The sequence below is a fragment of the Apteryx mantelli genome, chromosome 26 (assembly GCF_036417845.1).
Source record: "Apteryx mantelli isolate bAptMan1 chromosome 26, bAptMan1.hap1, whole genome shotgun sequence".
In the NCBI taxonomy this organism is placed as follows: Eukaryota; Metazoa; Chordata; class Aves; order Apterygiformes; family Apterygidae; genus Apteryx; species Apteryx mantelli.
The window spans coordinates 507273-529826 of NC_090003.1; the positions used below are offsets into that span (position 1 = coordinate 507273).

Here is a 22554-nt window from a genome sequence, read left to right on the forward strand (position 1 = left end):
GCGCGAGGTTTCCGGCAGGATGCCTCCAGTAGCTCTGCGCAGGCACTCTGAACGGAAGCGGGTTCAGGCTTTCTGGGAACAAGGCGCATCAGCAGATCCATCCGTTCAGGATACTATCTGTCCCTAGTGATGGCATTCCCATGCCACTAAAGCCTCATTCCTCTCTCTTATTTCCATTTCATTTTTGACAATATGGTACTAGTATGCATTTAACGCTTTATATTTCAAGAGAGTCGTACAAACACTGCCTAACTAATTCTTACCTCTTGCCTACAGAAAAGATCCATAAAGAATATCCTATGAAACAGTGGCCATTAAGAAGCATACATGCATGGATCAATCCCACACTGAAATCTTATTTTGAGGGCTTTTCTCCTTGCTTAAAAATTGGTTCAATAACTGACTGCATGAAGAAAGCTGTCTTTTGGCTAAGCCTAACTTTGCCCTTGCACTGTCAATAACTCAGCCAGATCCTGCGGAGACACAGAACCGGCTGTAGGCACTGGTGGTCAGGGGCTACACCCTTTAGCCTAGCTTTTTTCCTTTTTCCAGTGCCTACCTCTGGAATTCCGCACCAAAATACTGTAATTGTAGCCAATAAAAAGTAATTGCTACAAAAGACTCAAAAGATGGTGGTACTTTGGTCTCATTGCATGTAACAACAAGGTTGGTACAGCATGGGAACTTGATCTGTCACAAACAGTATCAAAAATCACACTAAACCATGTTCATAACTTCCCTTGTGCGGTAGACAACATTTAATTGCGTTGAACTACCTGGTTGTAATGAATCACAACTGTTACATCTGATAATATATTACTGGTTTAGTTGCTTTGGATCTTCATATATTATGCATTTTATATAAAAATATATTTTATATAGCATGCTATAGTTAAGTTACACATATTTTTGTTCTTCATATATTTCTCAAATTTGCAGTAACGTTAAATTTTTATACGTTTTATGTCCTTAGATCATTTTCTCAGGTATGGGGACAACAACAGAATTATTTAGGAAGTCCAGAGGCTTTAAGACTCATAACTCGGGTCTCAGTGCCTCTCCTCCCTGCGCACACTTGTGTCAATATCTGTCTTCCAAACAGGAACTCTAGAAACAAGGATGTTTAATGCATCTTTGAGGCATACAAAATTAGCAGCAATATAGCCAACAAGATTTGATTTACTTTCTAACACAACCCAAATAAACAAACATGCACATTAAAAACCAGAAGTGCAATAACAATGCCTAGAACCTCTTCATTTCCAAAGCAAGTTCTTATCTCAGTCGCAGCCAATAAAGCAATTACAAGACACACACCGCTTCATCACCCGGATCCTCTGTGCCATCGTATGGATTCCCACAGAAGAAAGTAAACCTCTTAATCTGGCAAAAGCTGCAACGATTTTATTTCAAAGCCAAAACAATCTGCTACGATTTTCTTAAGAGCTGAGAAGACCCTTTGGTCTTGGCAAGCACTGAAGGGAGCCCTCATTAAAGGAGCTTTTTGGGAGCTACTAGCAAAGAGCCCATAAATGGCATCGCATTTAAGGCACCCCGGATGCTGCGGGAACTAACCCCTTCCGACTCAGAATGAAAGTCGCCGCGTTTAACCAACATGATTCGATTGCAAAAGGACGAAGAAAGGATGACTCGGAAGGCTGGAGAAATGGACTGACAGAAATCTGAGCTCGACAGGGGAAAACGCCCAGTCCCGCGCCCGGGGAGGAACAGCCCCATGGAGCAGGACACGTGGGGGCCGACCAGCTGGAGAGACCCTGGGGGTCCCGATGGACAAGGTGACCACGAGCCGCGGCAAAGGAGGAGGACAGCCCCCGCGCTGCGCTCGGGGAGCGGTGCCAGCCGGTCGAGGGGCGATCCCGACCCTCTTCTCCGTGCCAGCGAGACACGGCTGGACTCCTCCTTACCCACGTGCGTGGATACCGCGTGGGACGGAGCGAGGCTTCAGTGGCTCCCAGTGAAAGCACAAGAGGCAATGGACACAAACTGAAAAATGGGAAGTTCCATTTAAACAAACAAAAAACCCCTCATGTTTGTTTTTAAAACAAACCAGAGGCCATGGGAACACTGGAACAGACTAACATGACTGGACACGGCCCTGAGCAGCCTGGTCTATCTGCCCCCGCTTGGAGAGGGGGCGGCTGGGCAAGATGATCTCCAGAGGTCCTTCCAAACTCAACCTCTCTGCACTTCTGTAATTCACATTACTGAAAGCAAAATGACAGAGAGAACAAGTTTTTCATAGCAAAAATCTGTCTCCTGCTGGTACCAGTAAGAAAAAAGTCTACCTGAAGAATCAAATCCATATTTATTCACACCTGTTAAAATTGAATGGAATAATAGATTTAGTCAATCAATTTAAATTGCTTGGTTTGGTACTAAAGGAATCCAGTTTCTATTGGAAACCAATCTGTAGATGCAAAAAAAGAAACAATTCTAAAAATACACAACTCCTCAAAGTTTAGACATATTTGAGATTGGTCTTTCTGTATGTGTGCATATAAAGATGTGTGTACATTAAAGATGGTCAAAAAGGTATCCAAAGTAATGCAGAATATTCTCTGACCCGCATAGTGTTTTTGTTTCATGTTTATTTTCTTTTGCTTTAAACTTTTCTCTTCTAAATTGCAAACCATCAGGATAAAGTTCAGACCAATAAACCTCTACCTTCATCTCAAGTCCTTGGCACATTTAACTGAGACCATGGATCCAGCAATCCAATCTCCATATATTTTATTCTCAAAATATTTCATTTCTGGCCACCAATCTTTAGATCTCCTATTGGATTTGGTTTTCATAAATGGATTTTTCACAGAGCAGGCAGAAAATATATTTAATTTTAAATTTCTTTAAACTGAAATAGTCAATATAAATGTCAATGTGTATTTGTGCTGTACATTCTTCCCAGGGACACAAACCTTGTGTTTCAGAAGGGCATGTGATGGCGCCTTTTAGCTCTTGTCTCATATTGGCATGCTTGTTCCCATATTTTATTTAATAAGATCACTAAATAGCAAGGAAAATTCTTTCATTTCCCAACTTGCTTATAATTTATAGCACTGATAATTAATGAATGCACTAAAAATTATTTCTTCCTCAAAAAGGATACATGGAAGAGTATTTCCATTACTTTAAAAGGGGGGGGGGCGAGAACAATGTTCTCCGTGCCAGGAAAGCCACCGCATCCCCACTAAAAGCGCTGATTCGTTGATTATGTGTTACTGCCCGTCATGGAGCGACCGCTGCCGGGGAAGCGGCGCTCCTGGATGCCTCCGCAGATGGGGCGTGCTGCATTAGTAAATGCGACTGGAATACGAGCAGCAGGTCAGCTTCACACACTCCTGCCGTCCCTTTCTCCCAAAGGGAATCCCATCAGAAATGGCCCTCAAGGCCTCCCCAGGACTTTTCACCTTCCAAAACACCAGTTTTCTTTTATAGTAAGAGGCAGAAGATGACTAAAGCTCTGGGAGATTCTCAGGCGCTCTGCAGGTGTGAAGTATTATTTCATAACATCAGAACAGGTACATACCAGTCGCCATCCAGAGGCTTGATCCAACAGCAAATGCATTACACATTTAAGGGAAGTGCGCAGGAGCCATTTCGGGTTGTTCAATTCTTTTGCTTTTTGTACCTACCGTGAATTTGAGTCAAAACTGCTTTCCCTACAACATACCAGTTAGCTTGTTCCTGTGAACAGCTCTGCATGGAGCAATTGTGTGTCCGCTACCTTAAATTGCAAGCTACTTAACTTAAATTTTCTGTTCTGTGGGTAACTTTGTTGACATGCACAGCTAGGAATTTCACAACATGAACATGCCAATTCACCAGAATCTGTCTGGGGCCACACACGCACCTACGCTTCATTTATTTTCTTTGTCCAGAAAAGTATGAGGGCTACCGCCGATTTGGAGTCAAACCAAGAGGAGGATGGAGAAAGTACAGCCGTGGGGTTGATGCCTGCATGGGACAGCCTGGTGGGACTCCCGTCTCTGACCAGGGCAGGATTTCAGCACTGCAACCACAGGGGACCTCCCCCCCCCCCAAAGAAGGACACTATTCCGACTTTAAGCAGCTCAGACCTCCCCATGTTCAGGATCTAAAAGCTGCAGGCGGCGATGCAGCGTGGCAAGTGGCTTTGGAGAAGGGCTTGGTCAGAGAAGCCATGCTAGATGCCTTCAACACCTCCCCCAGTGACGTGCAGCATCTACAGCAGCTGACACTGGTGTAAGCTCACTTTGACCTTCGCAAAGCAAGGAAAAAACAGCGCTGCATCGAAACACTGATAGGTCTGCTTGGTTTGGAAGTAATGATATCTCGCTCAACCGTTAGCATTTCAACTCAGGATACAGGAAAGCAGAGCTAAGGAAGGTCTCCGTAGCAGGAGGCTGAGATGCCTGCAATAGAAAAGTGTCACCATTCTAGCTATTTGTAGAATCACTTTTGCTATTTAAATCATCTGTGGCATAATAAATTCTCAAGTGTGGAGAAGCATAAAGGCTTAAAAACAGAAACAAACAATCCCTGATGTTTGTAGCCTCTGACAATATAATATACATATTTCTTCAGACTGAATCCAATGTATTCAGCAATCAGATTCCCAGTTCCTTCTCAACAGAGAAGCATGAAAACTCACATCACCAGTTTCTTCCTTTTTTCCCCACAGTATGTGGTGTAGTTGTAGTATCAATTACTCAAACAATTTCAATCTATCTAGACACTAATGTCATTAGTCCACAGAGATCCTTTTGGAATAATTTACATAGAAACTGCTTTTACATGCTAAATGAAAAATGTTCAGACTTTAGTGAATGGAATTTGAATTACAGTCCTACCACATGTGGCTCAGCTTTATTTGTGCTATTTATTAAACGGGAAAAAAAAGGTGATGCAGTCAATTACAAAGCAATTACCTGAGCAGTTATTGCAAACCTGTGCCATGCAACAGTTATCATGCCTTGCACTAAGGGGACAGTTGCCCTTGACTTATACAGGGCTTGCTTACGTGCCACCTGCCTGTCACCTAGGAAGGGGTCCCGACCCCACGCTACCCTCCGTCCAGGCCCTCAGTCTTTTCTTCCTTTCCACAAAACCGCTGCTGACGGGGACGAACATTGCCTGGGGACAAACCGACTCCTCTGGCTAAGTCACTCCCAGAAGCTGAGCAAAGTGAAAAGCTTCAGCAGGAGGAAAACCTCTAGATGCTTGATGACCATGATATTTTTTCCTACCATGATGCTTCATAGAGAAAATAAGACATTTAATAGACGAGAAAACAAGCTCAAACAGGAAATAGCTTACCAAGTTGCATTAAAACATAACACTTACAACCCCAAATTTAATACATGGTGGGATTTAAGCCCTTTCAGGACACCAATTGATTGTACTGTAGGTAGCGTGAAGCTAATCTCTGCATTCCCAAAATCGGTACACAACTCGAGAACCCTTCCCAGACATGCTTACACAGGCGCGTGGCAGAAGATGACACGTATAACTGGAGAAAGCAAGAAAGTGCCCCAGATAAACCAACTGCACTTCCTTGCCACTCCAAATTTGTTGTGGTTTTTGCAATCATTGGTCACAGAGTTGAAACATCCTGAAGACAAACAACTAACACCAAGTCCATGCACAACAGATCACTCTGATCTGGCCATGGCAAGGACATCACGTTTTTCCAGAAAAGGAAACATTACCCAATACTTCCTCACAGGTATTAGACCTTACAGGGCTTTTGCTCCACATCAAGCATATTTTTCTTGGAATTTTGCCTTCAAACAATTATTGGGAGGATGTCAAGTAACAGGATGAAATTAAGCAACAAATCAGGCTGAATAGCAGACAGGGCTTCCTGACAAAGAGATCTAGCAGACGGTGGAATTACTTCCTCAGAAGTGTGATAAGAATCCAGTCATTTAGGACAAACTAAACAAAGTATTAGCAGCATATCTTAGGGAATAATTATGTTAAATTAGTTCTGCAAGATGAAATAATCCGCGGGGTTTTTTTTCCATTTATCTCTTCTTCCACAATGCTCTGTAAAGTCCCCCTCTTCAAACCTCCTCCTGTCTAAAAATTGTTGAAGACCACCAAATTATATAACACTTAACCATTATTTCTAAGTCCTTCTGCTATTTTCACCAACCTTCAGTTACTCAACAAAATGATACATGAATTATAATTGGATGCAGCTGTTTGGCCACTTATTTCAGAAACTTTGCAAGTCATATAGTTGTTCTAAGAGCTTTTGCTATGCTTCTCTGAAGGATTTTGAGACGCCGTCTTCATTAATTTCCCACCCAGGGCAACATGGACTTGAACAGCAGTACCAAAACCAGGCTGACAAGGAGGAAACACGGCCTGCAGCACTCTTCAACTGGGGTAAAGGATCTTTGCTGAAACCTGAACGTTTCATTTATGTTGTTTTGCAAACGCGCACCAGCACTCCAGCAGCAGCTCCATGCATTTCCCAGCGCAGAGCTGTTTCGTACTCTGCCCGGAGCCGCCAGCGCTGGGACGGTGACTTGCAACAGCTTGAGGAGCTGCAAGAAGCCTCTGGCCTTGTGGACCTCAAGAACACGAGGCCGCAGCCATCTGGACGCGGTCGCTTCACTAGCCCCAACGCCTAATTAAAGCGAAGACAGATGAAATTGCCTCTGCTGTCTCAGGAACGTTTTCTCTACTTCTCTAACAAGAACAACTTTAGCCTCAAAGATATATCATAATATACTTTCTTTACCATTATAATTCATAATTAATCTCCTTAATCTACCACAAATAACACAAAATGTGTTTTTCTGGTAGCACTAACATGGTGACTTGAGTGGTTTAACCCCAGTGCAGAGACATTCAGTGATAAGTAAGAAAATAAACAGCTAGAGAAGACCTTTATCCCTTTGGGACATCTTAAAATCTACGTCAGAAGCCTATGTACTCAAAAGCATTTGTTAAATCACCGTAAGCTACAGAAAATATTTATGTCCATCAGCTAATATCCGACAGCTGATGTATCCTAAAGTGGTCTGAATCGCACGTGACAACACGAACCGTCTTAGCCTGCACACCTCAACCTCAGCCCCTGCTCAGCGGCAGCACGCCACGTTCGCACGCACGGAAAGGTTTAAACTTTCCTAACTCAGAGATACAAAAGCGCAGGTGGACTTGCATCAGACTTCACAGAGCCTGAAAAACCCCCAAACACCCGTGTTGTAGTAATGGAACAAATAAAGCGCACAAGGAAGATCTGCAGTGTTTTTCAGCACCAAGAAAATATGCCACGTGATTTTTCTGTGTTCAATAAAAAGATGAATAGGTAGTAAAATAAAACGTACCAAACATATTTATTAGCATCCATGAGCCAAATTTTGCTAAAGCCTTACAAACCAAGATAAATTGTATCATTTATGCAAATTAACTAAATCTGCTCCCCCCCCCCTTTAGAAATAACATTAAAGTACACTATTTATTTGGTGTGGTTTTGTCATTATACAAGTTTAAATTATTTTCCCAAACAGGTTCCAACTATCTTTTTAATCAATAGTCTAACTAAAAAACACCGAACACATGAGAAAAACGTTATTTTACTGGTTGCTGTTTCTGGAGGAAATTATTCCTTATTAACTTATATTCCTTTATAAATTAAAGGAATTAAGTCATTTAAGTTACCCCATAAATAGGAAATGTTTAAAAATCTTTAGTCTCCAAGATTTTTAGCATTTTGATGCTAATACATTTAAAATTTTTATGATAAAATCCTGAATGGAAGGGTTTTTTCATAGTCCTTTCCACACAGGCAACCAGCCTATGACTTGAAGTCAAAAGATGACTTGCTTTTTAATTCACTGCAATGAAAATTCTCATTTGCTAAGATATATGAAAAAGCCCACAAATTATTTTGTCACTGTATTCAAAATATACTAGGTGGTGACACCAGCAGTAATACGGCACAAGGTTTAATGTTACTGTAATGGCATTCAGAATGAAAGGATAGACAATTAAGCCAAATAAGCTAAATAAGTTTCTTGAAACAATCTGCCTTACAGGCACCCTTTAGTGCTTCAGCATTTGCAAACAGCAGTGAACCTACCACGTGATTTGTCTTTCACCGAAATTCAGCATATTCTTAAGCTAACCTCGCAGTTACAGAAGCTCTTGCTCCTAACTTTGCTTCGTAACATTTGCACGAAAAACTCAGTTGTTGCCCCAAAGCAAATTAAAAAAAAAAAGTTCAATCCATTTATTTAAAGAAGTTGTCTGATGGTAAAAAACAGACTAGCAAGGGCAAAGATTCCTCAGGCTGCTAAAGTCATACAAAACATCAACAGGTGGAAGGAATCAAACACAAGGGAAAATCCCCAGAATGCAGTTTACTCCATTTATTTCACCCTTTCTCCCCTAATCATATAAAAACAAAACAAAAAACGTTTTACATTCTGGTTTGTCCCCAACACAATGTGTGAACTAACTGAGTGTAAAAACTGTTGCTTTGCATTATATCAGTTAAAGTAAATTTAACAGTTGTTCTTCTACCCTGCAGCTTTCACTTCTCTTTTTGTTATAATTCAGTCCATTCACAATATGTCATTGAAAAGGCTATTTGCAAAAGGAAGTATAAAAAACAGATTCTTTATTTCTTTGTAAATTTATTTCCATTTCCTTCATTTCAAGGCTCCTTACATTTTCCAAGTGATTCCATCTGGAAACCTCCAAGTAACCTAATTTTATAGACTAAGTGACTATCCATAAATGAAGCAAACTTTAATCTGGTAGTCAATATTTAGTTATTCTAAACTGATATTGCCCGTTTGAGAGAGTAAAAAAATGCAGTGTAAAAGCTGTACTATATTGTCTAAAGGTTTAATAATTTTTCCATAAATATTAATGTTATAGCCTTGTCTATGGAGTTTATTCCATGACTTCCATTAAGAAATGGGATATGAATTCCCCAACAGCAGAGGATCCAACTCAAAGCCCTTACGCATATACTTCATTTAAGTGTGTGTAAAGACGTTTAAGAACGTAGTTACAGTCAGACTTGCAGCCAATTCCTATCAAATCAGCTGCACTCAAAGCACTTCAGCGTTTTAACGCAGCTGACTGCCTGTATGAGCAGCAAGTTTGGAGCATTTAAATTCAAGTGTTCCCCCAAATTCTCTACCAAACGTGCTTTTTCCTCTTCGGGGCTCTCCCCAGAGGCGCTTTACAAGGCTTAGGAACCACGACCGGTTCTACCCAAGACGGCAGCAATAAATCCTTTCAAGAGTCCCACTCAAAACCACAGATATATACAAGCAAATCGCCCGATCTCAGCGGAATCTGCAGCTCTGAAACACCCAGATATTACGGAAGTTTTCCTTGCTGAAAGTTATAAACTGTAAAGTAAGCTACAGCAATTAAGGGATTAGGCATGTTACGGGTTTGTTGAAGAATAAAAGCTCTTGCACACGTACGAGGAGTTGGGAAATTATGCCAAAACCCACCGCCATTTGCTGTGAATTTATGTTACTGCCCATGAACACATTGGGATCCCAACACAGACGAGGAATTATTGACAGGTATATTCTCTCCAGAGGGGATTCTCAGGAGACTCACTTCAGATTTAATGATAATCCATATTCTTCTTTAGAAACCAACGCCTTGATTTCCCCAGCCCTGCCACAGACACGGGGATCATTAAGATGCCGTAACAACCATGGGTTCTGCACGCCACGCACCGCCTAGACCATTCGGTGAAATGAATTCCAAATCGGTTCACGAGAAGTCAACATCTTCCACATTTCTGGAATAAATATTTGCCCCTTGCTTTCATTGTCAAGGTGGGTGTAAATTACAACAGCAGAGATGAAAGCACCAGAAACGCTAGTTTGTGGTGGGGGGTCCGAGAGGTGCCAGGGCCCTGCCTCGAGGGGGGCAGCTATTATCCATTAAACGGGCCAGGAGGGTGCACAGGGCAGCTCCCGACCCGCGGCTCCGCACGGAGGAGGGCTCGGTGCTCGGACTGCGCCGTCCCTCGTCCCTCCCGAGGGGAGGAGGTGTCGTCTTTGAGCTGGAGCCCTGGGGACCCCTTTGAGCCATGAACCACGACGCCAAGTTGGGAACTAGAAACACAGGACCCCAACCATAGCCGGTGCCTTCTGAAGCGTTACGTGGCCTGCCAGAGCCCCAAACTGCAGGTTCAAAAATGCACGAGGGAGACTCCATTTAAAATTCGTATGGTGGAAGATAAATAGTGAAAGGCATTTGAAAGAAAAAAACTTAACAGCAATAACAAAGAATAGATTTGTACAAAACCTGTCACTACTCCTAAGCAATTTTCCTCTTTTGATCTCAGGACTACGCTTGTTTGTGTTAATGTATGCACACGTGTAATTTTTTCAGAAAGTTTTTCACATTAAACTCTAATTTCTTCTCCAAAGCCATTCTGCAGCATTTTTCTGGAATGCATTAAGCAGCCTGATTGAACAACGTGAACCTAATTAGTTTGCAAACTACGCGGCTCACCTCTGAGGGTGAGCAAAGCCCATGTAAATTAAAGTGAATTGAATCAGACTGTCCTAGGAATAGTTTCCAAGATTAGGGCTGCTTGAGCGTGTGATCTCAGAAGTTGCTTTCACCCTCCAGTAATAACTTGCAAGTAAATTTCACTGACAATAGCAGGGAATCAGAAGATGTAAAAACATTTTGTAGTTTAATATTCCATGATGGGTTATTTTACATAATACAGAGAAGCCCATTTGGTCATTTACTAAAAGAAAAAGTCGTCTTGTTCTTAACATGTATTCCCAGCTCACAAACTGTAACAGTAAATTATGCCATTATCACCAAGGTTATGCAGCCTGGGTAATGTCTAGTGTAGGTACACTGCATATCGAGATCCAAATGCTAAAGAAGCCTTTTGTAAAGTTTTGACAGTGATGTTCCCAGGTTTATGTAGTAATTGAATAATCTAAAATTTCCATTCATGTCCTTGTGGACTAATCTGTAATAATGTTAAGGGACTGTTATGATAATAATTAAATACAAGTCCTGCATACAAAATTGATATTCTGCATTTCCCTTTCCACAAGGGAGTTTCTCTCTTAAGACTTAAATCAAGTTTTACTCTTTTTTTTTTTTTTAAAGGAATTCATAAAAATTACCATATTGTAATGCGGTAACATACATCTATATATGAGAGAAAAATGTGTCGAACACACGAGCTCTGATTTATTCAGCTTGTTCTCTGATTCACAGTGTCAGGCTGAACCACCACTGATGAGAAACCCTTGGTGACAAGTTGGGACCGCTGAAGGTGGTCCTCACTGCTCAGCTGACAGCGCTGCTCCCCCTTCCTATGCAAGCACAGAAACAAGCGGATTCACATTTACGAATGCTGTCACTAAAAACGTGGAATTTTTGTAGAGTTTCAGGTTCATACTAATAATTTGGTCAAATTACATCGACAGCAACTCTGCAGGCCACTGGCTTGCCTGAAATTCCAGCGAACCATTTCCTCTAGCTTCTGGGCAGGGATGGGGTTTGGGAAGAGCAGAGCATCTCCAAAGCAGGACGAAGAGCCACAGAGTCAGTGCCAGCCTTCCAAAAAACAAAGGTTCACTCAGTCAGAGGACAAGAGGAAAATTAAGGCCACAGTTATGACATAAAAGGGACGTTTTTGACTGCAGCGTGACTAAAGCTTACAGGAGAACATCTTCATGGGTCTCCGAGATTCTTCGCGATAAAGCATCTGCGGCAGGAAGTGGACTAACATAAATGGTTTTCTCTGAACAGAAACACATATTTGGTGCTGACAAACAGAACAGATGTTTTCAGAGACACTTGCACACGGGTCTTTGAAGGCGGGAAGCGGAGTAAATTGCACAGCAAGCTGAACCCCGGGAAACCTACTGGCACATCTGAGGGAGCCACTGCGAGTTTTAGGGCCGAAACAGTCGGACAGGAGGTCTCAGATACCAGGAGAGGATACTAGACCGAGCACATCCACTGAAGAATGAGCTCTAAATCCAGGCTCTGTGCAATACCTCATTCTGTCTTGATGCTGAACACAGCTGGGCCGGGGGGCTGGACTGAAACACAAACTCAGGTTGCATCCAGCAGAGGAAGCTTCACGAGGACGGAGGCACTAATATAATCTCTGTTCAGAGGACGATGAAGCATGAACCCATCTCCCACTAAGTCACAAGTGTCCGTGGGGCCAAAACCCACGTTCAGATGTTTCCACCCTTAACAGGATGGGCGCACCCTTGGAGAGCAGTATTGCACAGGGACAAAGTTACTCATTCCTTAAATGCTTTACTAAATTTCTGTTCCCTTATTCCTAAATCTTTTCATAACCATTAAGAGGCACTCTTCTCCCCTTCAAATATTTGGGCTTTAAGGACAAATATTTGTACTGCACATTTCAAGAACTTGTTGGGTTTGACAGAAAAGGTCATACTAGAGAGAGATTTCCAAGAGAAAGAAGTTTCCTAGTTGCTGAGAGGTCCCCTTCTGAAGTACTATAATAATATGACGTCGTTTTCATTTTAGCAGCAGTTTACTATGCATTCAGGTGTACGTGCCATTTATAGGCAACTGAAAAGATTCATGCACGAGGAAAGGCAAATACATTAAGTGAGCCAACCATCTGTAAATTCAGAGCAATGTCAGTCCTGAATTATGTTATAGCTATTTCCACACTCCTTACTATTATTCATTAGTTAAAAATTTTTAATTATGTGAATTGACTAGGAACATATCACCAGGGATTCCAACTAATGAGAATTTAAAGAAGGATCATGGACTTGAGATTTTGAACAGATCCCGTGAAGAATTTCACAAAGAGGAATATTAAGGGAAAGGCCAAATTAACTTCCTTCTTGTTTATCCAGTGTTTTCTAACAGGATTGTGCATCAGATAATCAAGAAAGTAATATCCAAAACTCTCATGAGCAGTGATGTTAACCAAGGCAATACTTTAAGGATTTCAGGCAGTTATCCTTTAACATCCACCTGCTTAATTAGTTTATCCCTTTTTCTAGATTTCCTAAATTTGCCATACCTGTATCGTCCATGCTCATCAAATCCTTCTGTGTTACTCAAACACCTAAAACCCTCAAATATCTGGTGTAAATTTGTTTCAAATTATATATATTTTTCCTACCCAAAACGTGGAAACATGCAGCAGCCATTAGGTTGATGATACTCAGGAAGTAATTAACTATAAAATATACTAATACAAATCCCTGTTCAGAATTGGTTGGTCAGTAGTTTCACTGGCCAACTTGTTTCTCCCTCTTGCCTTTTTATCGCCATTTTCAAAACTTCATTTGGATACTGTAAACGTTCTCGGCTGTTGTCTTTGTAAGTATTTTTCCATCGCTAGGACTATGATACCTACTTATCTTCTGGCTGCAAAAATAGCTGAAATGATCTGGCAGTGCCACAAGGCAGACAGTTATTTCATGCCCTGTTAAACCCTAATGTAGTTAACTACAGTATCATCCCAACTTTAAAAAGAGCTTTTTATTATTTTAAATCTGTTGCCTATGTGTCCAAGCAAAGAACATCACTTCCAGTGAGGACGGTATCGCAAACAAACTGAAACTCCCTCCTTGAAGTAACAGGGTGTGGGACGTACCAAACTAGTAATTAAGAAGGTGAAAAGTATTTAATTCTTCCCAGAGGTCAAGAAAACGAAGATGACCTTTTCCTGCACGGTTCAGGACTCAGGCTGGCAGTAGCTGTTCAGCGGCACGACTGCAGCCGAGCGCGGGAGGGGACGGCGGCAAGCGGCTGCAGGGCAGGTTAGCGCCGCTCCGAGAGCGGCACCAGATTCAGACCGGCACCAGCCGTCCTCACCTCCGTCCCACGAGCCGAGTACAAGCAAGCGACTAACACGACGACAGCAAATGGTGCCGTAGATCCCGACTTTAACGTGCTCAGTTTTCTCTGCCTGTAGAGAGCGGTAGATCAACCAAACCAGAAGAGAAGCAAAGAGAGGTCGAAATGCTCCAAGTACAAGAGAGATTTCTATGATAGATCCAACCTTTCCAGCCCCAAATCTATGCTGGAATTAAATTTCAAATCTTGACCTCAATCTCCTTTAGCTTTTTCCTGTCAGTGTCTTTTCTTCAGTCTTTCCATACATAAATCACTACTACTTGAAATGTCAGTTCCTTTGTATGCTGATACACTGAAGAATTAAATATTAGTTTCTTTTCAATACTTACACAGACTATCCTGATTGTGATACTCTCCCTAAAGCTACTTAATACCTGGATTTATGTAGAAATTGTTCAATATTTGTTACTTTCTAGAACATACACTTCAATAAAATAGAAATTATTTGGTTCAGTACAAGGCTACTTCAGTGAAAGGTGATAGACGGGGATATTTAAGAGGTCGAGCAGCCTAACAGCGCAGCACTCTGCCTCTGAGGAGTTCAGCAGAAAACATTTGCCTAACAATATGCACCTGCCATGTAGGCAATGGCCAGTCTTATAGATAAGTTTTGCGGCAGAGGTTTTGGTATTCTGCATTGTTAAAGTGCACAGCAGTTAATTAAATCACGCTGTGCAAACCCTAAACAAAAACAATACACAATTTCTATTATACTGACTTTTTTTTTGGCTTGTCATAATAAAACATTGTTATTGGATCTAAAAATTATAGAACAAAGTTATATCTCTCTGGTGTAATATAATGCAATCCATTTAATACTATTTTAAAACCAAAAACCTCATTAAAACAGACAGAATGTAAGAATGACAAATTACCTAAAAGAAAGCTTGAATATGAAATGTATTCCACAAACTCAAGTTGTTTTTACCTCCCCATTTGTTAACAGAGCAGCAGACGTCAAAAAAATAGTGCAAATCCTAAAGCCACTTTTGGGAGTGTACACTGCTAATCATCGAGACTCACGAAAGATTAATTCAGTGCGAAACAGCTGCAACGATGGGCCTACGGGGGTGACGTGGGAAAGCTGAGCTTAGCCCAAAGTTCAAAAAAAAAAGCGAATAAAACTTTCAGAGTGACATAAGTAGATGTGTGGGATAAACACAGAAGGCGAGGAGAGCTGTAAGATGATGTTTGCAGCAGAATAAATGGATATGAAATAGCTGTGCATAAACTCAGGCTGGAAATCAGAAAAAAACATTCAGAGTGAAAAGTTCTTCCTTATGAGACTACTGAGTATGAGATACTAGGCTGTTTTTAACCTGGAGACTAATAAACTGGTGAAAGGGTTGCATGTCCTAATGGCTGGCAATAGCAAGAGCCTAGACCTGATAATCCACAAGATCCCTTCTAATTCCACATTTTTCCATGACTTCTAGCATAATACAAAATAAGTGAAAGTGAAATAAGTGGAAGTAATTGCTCTAACAGGCCATATAGCTACACATTTGGAAGAAGCACATCATCTTGGGAAGGTGTTTGACTTTTCCAGGTGATTCTAGACTTCAGTGTGATTAAGGTCAATATTTGCGTATCCATCTGGAATTTAATGCAGGTACGGCTGAGCAATACAAGCAACACTTCTGTTGTCACGGTTGGTAGCAATGCAGGCAGAGCATTATCAGATATACCCAGAGATTAATGGGTTAAATTTTGCGTGGAATTAAACACTACCAATTATTCTGTGCTGTGCCTGCGTAACTGGGCACAGCTTCAGATCCCCAGTGATGCACACATTCTATTAACTGCAGAAATCAATAGCTTACACCAATATATACCCTTATGACTTCACTGTTCATTTGCTGAAATTAGAGTCTTTCTTGATGACATAGCTAAATGCTACAACTACACACTAACGCCCTTTTAGGATTTTTGGCCCAAAGTTGGGAATGAAATGCAAGAAATACAGTTCTTAAGAACTAAGCTAGGTAAAGCCTTTGTAGTTGAACTGCTGTTACCAGAAAATGTAATTCCCACTTAACAAAGTGAAAAGAAAAATTTTAATAAATGTACTTTCTACCCACACCTGTGCAGACCTTACAAGCATCAGTAATGGTCAGTGCGATCGAAGAGATTTTTTTCCTCACACAAAGTTTAACAAGGAGAAGTTGTGCCAAACAACCACATATTTTTGAACAGTCTTATTCTGAAAATAGTGTCAGGTGAAGTCAATCTCTGAATTTCTCCAAACTGCCAAGTAACATCAGTAGAGCAAGGGTCTGTATCAAAACACACTTTGAAATAGGGCCTAATCCTCGTCCAAATTCAACAGAAACTTTACTTCTGCATACTGTAAGACCAATACTTAACAAACATACATAAAATTATGGCAATTACTACCAGTAACTACCCAGCATTTTGTTAGGCTAAGTCATATACATACGACGCATTCTTGCTTACACATAAAAAAAAAGACAGAGGATACTTGCAAATGCCTAGCAACCCACCCTTGAGATGTTCGGTCGTCTTTGGGAAATACCTGTTGTAAAAAAACATGTATTCTACCAAAAGATACTTTTCAACACTTCAGTGTCTTCAACAATATAGTTGTGCAACTTCATGACAAGCAAAGAGCAGGAACACAATGAGAAGGTAAAGCTATATTCAAGTTTTGCCCAGATCTGTAATAAAGAACATGTGTATGCTTTTTTTTCTCTCTCTCTCGGAGGAAAAAAAAGCAGGAATTCAGCAAATAAGGATTATTCTGAAAGTACTGACAATTCCACAATCGGAGTGATTTGGGGGAGACATTGCCTTTCAGCCCACCCAGCATTCAGAAGTGGCCCCTTCGCTCTCCTACCTCCACTCCTTGGACTTTCAGTTTCATGTGATCCTCTCTGGTGGTTTTCCCATCTTTCCTTTTTTTCCAGCAATATCCATCTTTCCTGTATTTCACCTTCTTCCTATTGTACAGTATCATAGAACCATTCTGCGGTCTGAAAACAAGAAACAGTTTTGAATTACATAAAGAAAAAAAGCACTCTACAAGAATTACTGAAGCAAGGCACTGAAGACCAGTAAAAGTTTCTACAGAAAAGCAATACAACATATTTGGCATACTTTTTTTTTTTTTTTTTAAATCTTTCATTGCTGCTCACTGGATAAACTATATTTTACAGTCTACAAAAATTTACTTGTGAATTTTGTACCTAATGAATTAAATGTGTCAATGATAAGAAGGGGAAAGAAAAGGTCTTTATAGTAAAATAGCCAGTGTCTGAACATGATGTATTATGCTTGGACTGAGCTACACATGGAAGATCAGAAAGAAAGAAAGGCTTGGGAAAAACAAATGCTTATTATTGTATTAGAGACCATCTCTTCCTCTTTTTAACACATCAGTCAGGATTAGATAGCAACTATGTTTATTGCAGCACCAGAACAAGTAAGTTGGCTTAAAAGCACAATAAACAAAAACCAGAGAAAAAAAGCATTAGTTTGTACATTGGTTTCACTACTCAGATGAATGGTACAACACGGGATAACTTTCTCTTTTTTGATTATCACCTTGACTTCAAGACACTTGAAAACATTTTCCACTTAGGAACCACACTGGTGCTTTACAATATCAACGGAGAAGCACTGACATTTGTCCAAGGTAAAGACAGGAGTTAACATCTTTTTGGTGTACTAAGATATTTCACAGAAATGTTTTGCCATATGCTAAGCCAATACACAAAAGGGGCATTTCTGCTGTAATATTAAAAAAATATCACTAAAAAGACACCATGCATCACATGTAGACAGCAGTACTGTAGATGCTGCAGAAATTCAGTGGTACATTAGTCACAGCAATTTGGCTTTAGAGCACCAAGAACAAAGAAAAACAACAACATTAACAGTGGCAGCAATAAACAACTTTCACAGGAAAGCTTTGGCTGGAGACATTTGATAAAGTAAAACTCCTGAACTTGGATAAACAAATTAGCAGAAAGAAGCCTCTAAAAAGAGAGAGAGAGAGAGGAAAATCCCACAAACCACACACTTCACATCACTTTGTGAGCCTCAACTTTTTACACTTTATCAGCTGGTACCTGGATTTTCAGATGGAGCAAAGAGTCCTTCTGAATCGCCAAGCCCTGCTGCCGCTTTCGCTGCCAGCCGAGAGGTCCAGCCTAGCTCCCAGCCAAGACAAGTAAGCTCTTTAAATAAATAAGCCAAATTAAGTGGTTTGTGTTCATACAACATTAGTTTGTGGTTTCAATGCCACGCCAAAAGGTGTAAAAAAACAGTGCGTGGACCAGCTAGAAAAGCATCCTTTTCCCCCCCTCCCACATCAGCATTTGAAACGCTGCCCGTGCTGAAATGCCCAAGGGCAATCCCGCTGGAAGTGAGGGGTCTCCACTTCATTCTTCTCTCAACAAACTACCAACAAAATACTCCATTTTGAGACAGATGACTTCACCCAATGTTTATTACATACTAATGAGGCAGTAATACTGGAAATGCTGTTAATTATAGAGTAACTAACCCCAATGCTCTATTACGGGCATAAAGTTGCCCTTTTACTGAGGAAAATAGGCTACTGAGAGCTGTCTACCACTGTAGGCAGTGGAAATTACCTAGATCAACCAATATAATCACCCTTCTCTATCAAAACAAATACCATCAGCAATCTAGAAGCTGACACAAAACAATATACCTGTCCCTTTGTTTCTGTATTTAAGTATGCATTTTCACATGCATGTAAAAATGATGTCCTGTCTAGTTTACATGCAATGTTTTCCCCCAAGAATGCACTTGCGTATTACACTAAAGCATATCCACACCATAAATTTGATGAACATGAGCAGGAAACTGCACAAAATCTCTTTCAGTATGAAAACAAACTTTCTACTCCCAAATACTGGACAGAGTCATACAGTACTGAACACAGGGCTTCAGTAACACAAGAAATGTGACACAGCCTACATCCGTATTTCTTCAAGGCCCATCTGTTAGAAACAGATTTAGGTTATGTTTCAAACACGTGCTATGGCAATTATAACACCTAGACCAACACCTGCCTCGACTCTTACAGGAATCTTGCGAAAAATAGATAAAATACATAGAATGTGCTTATTTGTTTCTTTAGAATTGGGAGGAGAGAGAAGACATTTTTATTGAATATTTGCATTGTGAATACTGCCAAAAGGCTTCGCTGAAGGATGGCAAACCGCCTTCCCCAAAGCACGCTGCGTCTTACCAGCGCAACGAAATTGCAGCAAGTTTATAACGCGGTAGCGACGGGTGCTTCGTTTTCCCGCATCGTTAGCGGGGCGCCAGGGAACCATCCCGGAAGGTGCCTGGTCTCTCACTTGCATTATTGCCTCATGCTCTTAGCGAGGGCCCTTGGGCTCCAGGCAGTTGGGATCATCTTCCCAAACTGCAGGAAAGGCACAAAGGTAGGATGGGCTGCGACTAGAAATGGGATAATCGGGGGAAAACGGAAGTTTTTGTATCCAGACAGTTCTCACAATACAAGAACATATGAAGCAGTAAAAATCACCCCCAAACATCCAGTTCAATGAATAACCTCAGGGAAAAGTCCAGGAAACAGGAAAAACTTGCTCAAAAAAATGGAAAATGACTCGAGAGTCCAGACCTCCTGACTTTGGTGTATTTATAAGACTGAAGTGATCTTTGATCTTTGTGATTATTAGTGCATTTTTACCAAAATAGAAAAATTCAGCTTTTAACTGAATGAATGAAAATCGGCACTGTTCCCACAAGACACTCTCTCTTCCTCCTCCCACCAACTTCTGAGGAGACCAGAACCAAGGACCCGAGGTTGCTACTATTCTCTATTCCTATGCATCACACTGAAAATAAATATTTCGGTGTCAATGAAACCACAGCATTTAACAACATTGAGAATTAATTCCGTAAAAATCTTGTTTCGGTGTTTATTCTATGAAATTCTAGTCATTTCACGTGTCAGCTCAAACTCTCCTCAAAACAAAGATACCTGTTTATCATGGTCTCAAAAACATGCCCCGCGGCTTACAAGATACCTGCACTTTTAGGGTGAGTAATGAAAAAGGTGGTGGCGAGGCAGGACCTGGTTGTACAACCCCATTTGCTGTTTTGTTTCAGCACTCGTAGCCCAGGTATTTTCAGAAAACGTATGCTAGAATTACGAAGAGCCATGGGCTGGTCGTGGGGAAAACGCACATTCCCCCCGGGCTTTGCAGTTACCACGTTTCTTGGCTTACACCCGCCGCTATCGCCCTCAGCGCTCCGATTTCTCTTCCGAGGGGGTCGCTTGGACATGCTGGACTCACGACACGGCAAGTCGTTATTCTGTTAGTTTCATTCTAGCTGCCTCAGGAGGTGGCAAAGAAAACATGGATATCTGCGAACGCCGGGAAGCAAGCCCATGGGATGACCCGAGTACGCGTGGGAACAAGGCTCCTTTCCTGCCGCTCCGGGCCCAGCGGAGCGCGGGATCGTGCAGACCCAGCAGCTGGGCGACACGGACGCACCGCGATTTCGCAAAGCCAAAACGCACACGCTTCCTGCTGCCTTATTTCTAGGATAAAAAAGAACCCGGTAAGAGGTCACTGGAAAATACAGTCACGATTTGTACGAAATAAAACAAAATCTCCATCTCTGAAGCAGTTGCCGGTTTTGACAGCAGTATATCAAGTTAGTTTATAGTTTAGTGTTTGCAGAAAGCACCTGCTTTTTAGATATCTCCATAAAATGAGAAGCAGTTTCAGCCTGATGCACTTTCCCACTGTATTTCTCCGGCTGCAAGGAGAGGCTAGAGAGCGTGGATCTCCCACACTTCTCCAGCACCCAGACGCGGCAGATCGCGACCCGACAGAAGTCCTCAGACTGCGCAGCTGGCACCACCAAAATCCAGATCCCGCCCAGAGCTTCTGCGGCTGAACTCGCACCCAGACCTTACAGGAGGAGGGAAGAAGCTCTTGCACACCCGAGCACGAGTTATCCCGGGACCGTGGTTGCACCGACTGCTCGGCCATGCTCTAAGCAGCCTGCAGCTAACGCGGGCTCGTCCGCACGCTGGCAGTCCGAAAAGCGCTCGTTTCTCCTAGTATTAAATTCCACCTGGAACCGTAGCAATAATAAGTACTAGAACATTAACAGCAATTTGGTTTATTTGATTAGCTACTAGATTGAGCTACATAGCCCTCTTTTCATTAATGTAAGACTAAACTGAAAAATAATAAAATAGTATTTTAATATTATTGTACAACTGAAAGAAAACAAACCAGAATAACCTAAAACAACTGAGAAGTCTATTTCCACCTGGACATGCATTATCCTTCCAAAGACACCCAAAGAACTAAATGGAATAGAGTCTTATTAAATAAAAGAAATACACCTTCAGGTTACACAGTATTAAACAGAATTCATGATTATTCTGATAATTCTTCAATTTCTATATGTACAGGGAGACAGTTACAGTGCTATTTCTCTGCTGGCTACATGGATACTATATGCGACCTTCCCACTACCCAAAATCCACAGTGGTTGAAATGACTTATTAACAACCTATTGTTGTAATTTAATAGACAGTGATACAATTTAACTACTGAAGTCCTATAAAACGTAAGTATTTGTGTCATCTGATTACTCTGACACAGATTAAAGTACATTCTAAAAAACGGAAAACCACTTGTTCTAGCTATATAAAATACAAAATGTTTCTCAACATCCTCTCCAACACTTTTATATTATTTTCACTGCTGTCAAATATATCAATTAACAACTGACTTTCAGTGATTATTAAATACTATCTTTATTATGTTAGTGTATATTATTATCATTGCCTCATGCAACTCATGAAAAGAAAAGGCTGGAAAAGATTCCCACTGTGAGGAAAATATTAATGAGTCTACAAGACACAACAACTTACTTTCTCCATACTAGCGTTAAATACATTTGCCAGAAGCTAAGAGGATGAGCCTGGACAAAGCGGTTGCATCCCTCCAGGCAGGGAGGCGCAGGGAACAGAACGTGACATTACGCAAAGCTAAAAGCACGAGTTGCACAGACCGTCCCGGCAAATACCATAGCAGTTTTCAGGAGGAATTTGCTGGGAGGCAACTCAAGCTTTTCATCACATATATCAGAAACCCTGTGCCTGTGAAATGACAGTATACAGCAGCTCCTCACCTGTATGCCAATGGCAAGATTTTCTTAATAGTCTAATACAAGATAAAATAATTTGTCATTTTGCCACAAAGAGGCCTAAATATCCCAAAATAACAGCCCCATTGCTATTTAGCGGAGGCATGCAGGGTGCACCGGAGGGTCAGGTGGATGGTTTTGAAAGTTTTAATTACATACCGAACGCCGCGTTACCCTAAACACGGCTCGCACGCAGAGGATGAAGAACCAAGACGGGCGTCCTGCGGCCGAGCTGGGGAGCGCAGCGCAGCGGGCGCCGCTCTCGCGACTCGGCAGGCAGAGACACGCGCGTGGTCCTGCACTTCCCAAACCGCCCCGAGACCGCGGGGACCCCGGTCCCACCGCGTGGAGCTGGCGGGACGCCCTGCTCGCCTGGAGACCCAACAGAGCAGAGCTAGGAACGAAGCTGGAGCTGCAACTTTGAATTTCCTTCCTTTTATGAGTCTGTGGCATTTAAAAGCTGCC

General features: G+C 41.6%; 1 protein-coding gene across 1 annotated transcript in view; it reads right to left on the reverse strand.

The window, feature by feature from the left end:
• The window catches only part of CAMTA1 (calmodulin binding transcription activator 1), a 467604-nt gene that overhangs the window by 283934 nt on the left and 161116 nt on the right, over positions 1-22554 (reverse strand). Inside the window, exon 4 of the mRNA XM_067311008.1 lies at positions 16751-16886. Coding sequence (XP_067167109.1) covers positions 16751-16886 — 136 coding nt within the window. The remainder of the gene's footprint in view (positions 1-16750; positions 16887-22554) is intronic.